This window comes from Phytophthora parasitica (assembly GCF_000247585.1).
Source record: "Phytophthora parasitica INRA-310 unplaced genomic scaffold supercont2.16, whole genome shotgun sequence".
In the NCBI taxonomy this organism is placed as follows: Eukaryota; Oomycota; class Peronosporomycetes; order Peronosporales; family Peronosporaceae; genus Phytophthora; species Phytophthora nicotianae.
Window position 1 is genome coordinate 67978 of NW_008649002.1, and position 1590 is coordinate 69567.

At 48.7% G+C, this 1590-nt stretch overlaps 1 protein-coding gene across 1 annotated transcript; it reads right to left on the reverse strand.

Moving 5' to 3' along the window:
- Window positions 1–536: 536 nt before the first annotated feature.
- Window positions 537–1139, reverse strand: PPTG_08706 (hypothetical protein; the record flags this gene model as incomplete). Its single annotated transcript, XM_008903421.1, has 1 exon — window positions 537–1139. One exon carries the CDS (start codon window positions 1137–1139, stop codon window positions 537–539), a length of 603 nt encoding a protein of 200 aa, XP_008901669.1.
- Between the last annotated feature and the right edge of the window lie 451 nt (window positions 1140–1590).

Genomic DNA, 1590 nt, shown 5'->3' on the forward strand with positions numbered 1-1590 from the left:
CACAACGAATCATCGCTTTGCGCGCGTACGACATACCGTTCTTATCCTTTTGAAGGTTCACTGCTTTTACTGAGTCGGCAGCAAGTTGCAGGAAGAACTTCTTTCCAGGGTTTTGAAGTTTCCCCGACCACGATCCATTCTTCCTAACCTTGTTTTGCCAGTTTTTGTCTTGAATTAATTCCAGTTTCTTCTCGTTCCACTTGGCTTTCCAAGCATCTTTTATCTTGGAGATAACGAAAGAATCCGCAGGTTGACAAAGGTCTGTAGCGTTCGGCGGAAAAAACTGAGGTCGGAGTTGATGGCACCCAGTTCATCACGACACTCATCGGCTCCTAAATGCCCGGAGCAATTGTCGAGATAGATTTTTTTCTTCCGGCCACGTACGTCTGCTCGCATAGCTCGCCTCTCTTTCAAGTATTCTCGAAACTGCTGTTTCGAAGTATATTTTTCGCCAGTTGTAACAACAAAGCTGCATCAAACTTGACCCCAAGTTTCCGTAGTCTGTCGAACTCGTCTAGAAGCATGGTGTATAACCACTACACCCATGCGCTTCTCGGTCTTCCGCGACACGCAGTGACCTTTGCGCTGACTCGTCGTCTTCCTCCGCGTCGGCGAGCAGAAATCGCGACGGAACCACGCCCTGCATCTAATATCTGCTCCCGCTTCTTCCACCAATATATCGCCTTGGCTAGATTGGCAGCTTGCGTACCCGAATTGAAAATACGAGGGAATCTGTTTTCGGCCTTAGCAAACATCCCTTTGTCTCCGTTGTTCGCCTCGAACTCTTTCATCCAGCGGACGACCTTTCGGCGGTGAGCAATGCTGCTCACTGCCTGTGTGTGACGGGAAGACTGACGCGGCTGCGATGATATTGATTGAGAAGCTTCTGGTTGAACGTCCGAACCACTGCTCTGCAACTCGACGACATGTCCAACAGATTTTGGCGCGGAGGCGTGGTCTGGTGAATGTTGGCCGTCTTGGTCACACTCAGGGCAAATCACAGATTGCCCAAAGCCTTCTTTCCCTGTCGGACGCCCACAAAATGGATGCATGTGGCGGAAGCACTTCGGGCAACTGTGGACAGGTCCCACAGGTTGTCCACAACCACCACACGGGGTAGCACGGTTGATTGTAACCATGATTGGTGTCTGACGAGTAAAACTGACAGTGAGGACACGGAGGAAAATGGAGGGAATACTGTGGCACTCTACCGTCCAGTCCTTCACCCCTACCACCGAAGCGGAGGTAACATCAGACACGCTACACACACGGCTGGAACTGAGTTTGTGGTCGTATTCATGCTTGCACTTGGTCGGCACTTCGAAAACCATTCCAAGTTGTTTAAAAAAAACAATTGCAAAAAGGTGCCTCGAACCCAGAACTGAAGACTGGAGTTCCACACCCTTTACCGCTCGGCCCAGGTAAGACTATTTTTGAATTCGACTTGGTCAGACTATTTCTGAATCTAGTGATTTTGCTTCAACAATAATTAGTCTGACTAAGACTATTTTTGAACTCAGACTATTTATGAACTCAGACTAATTACCGTAGACAGTGTAGTTGAAGGCAACTGAAAGATTGTTCTCGTGG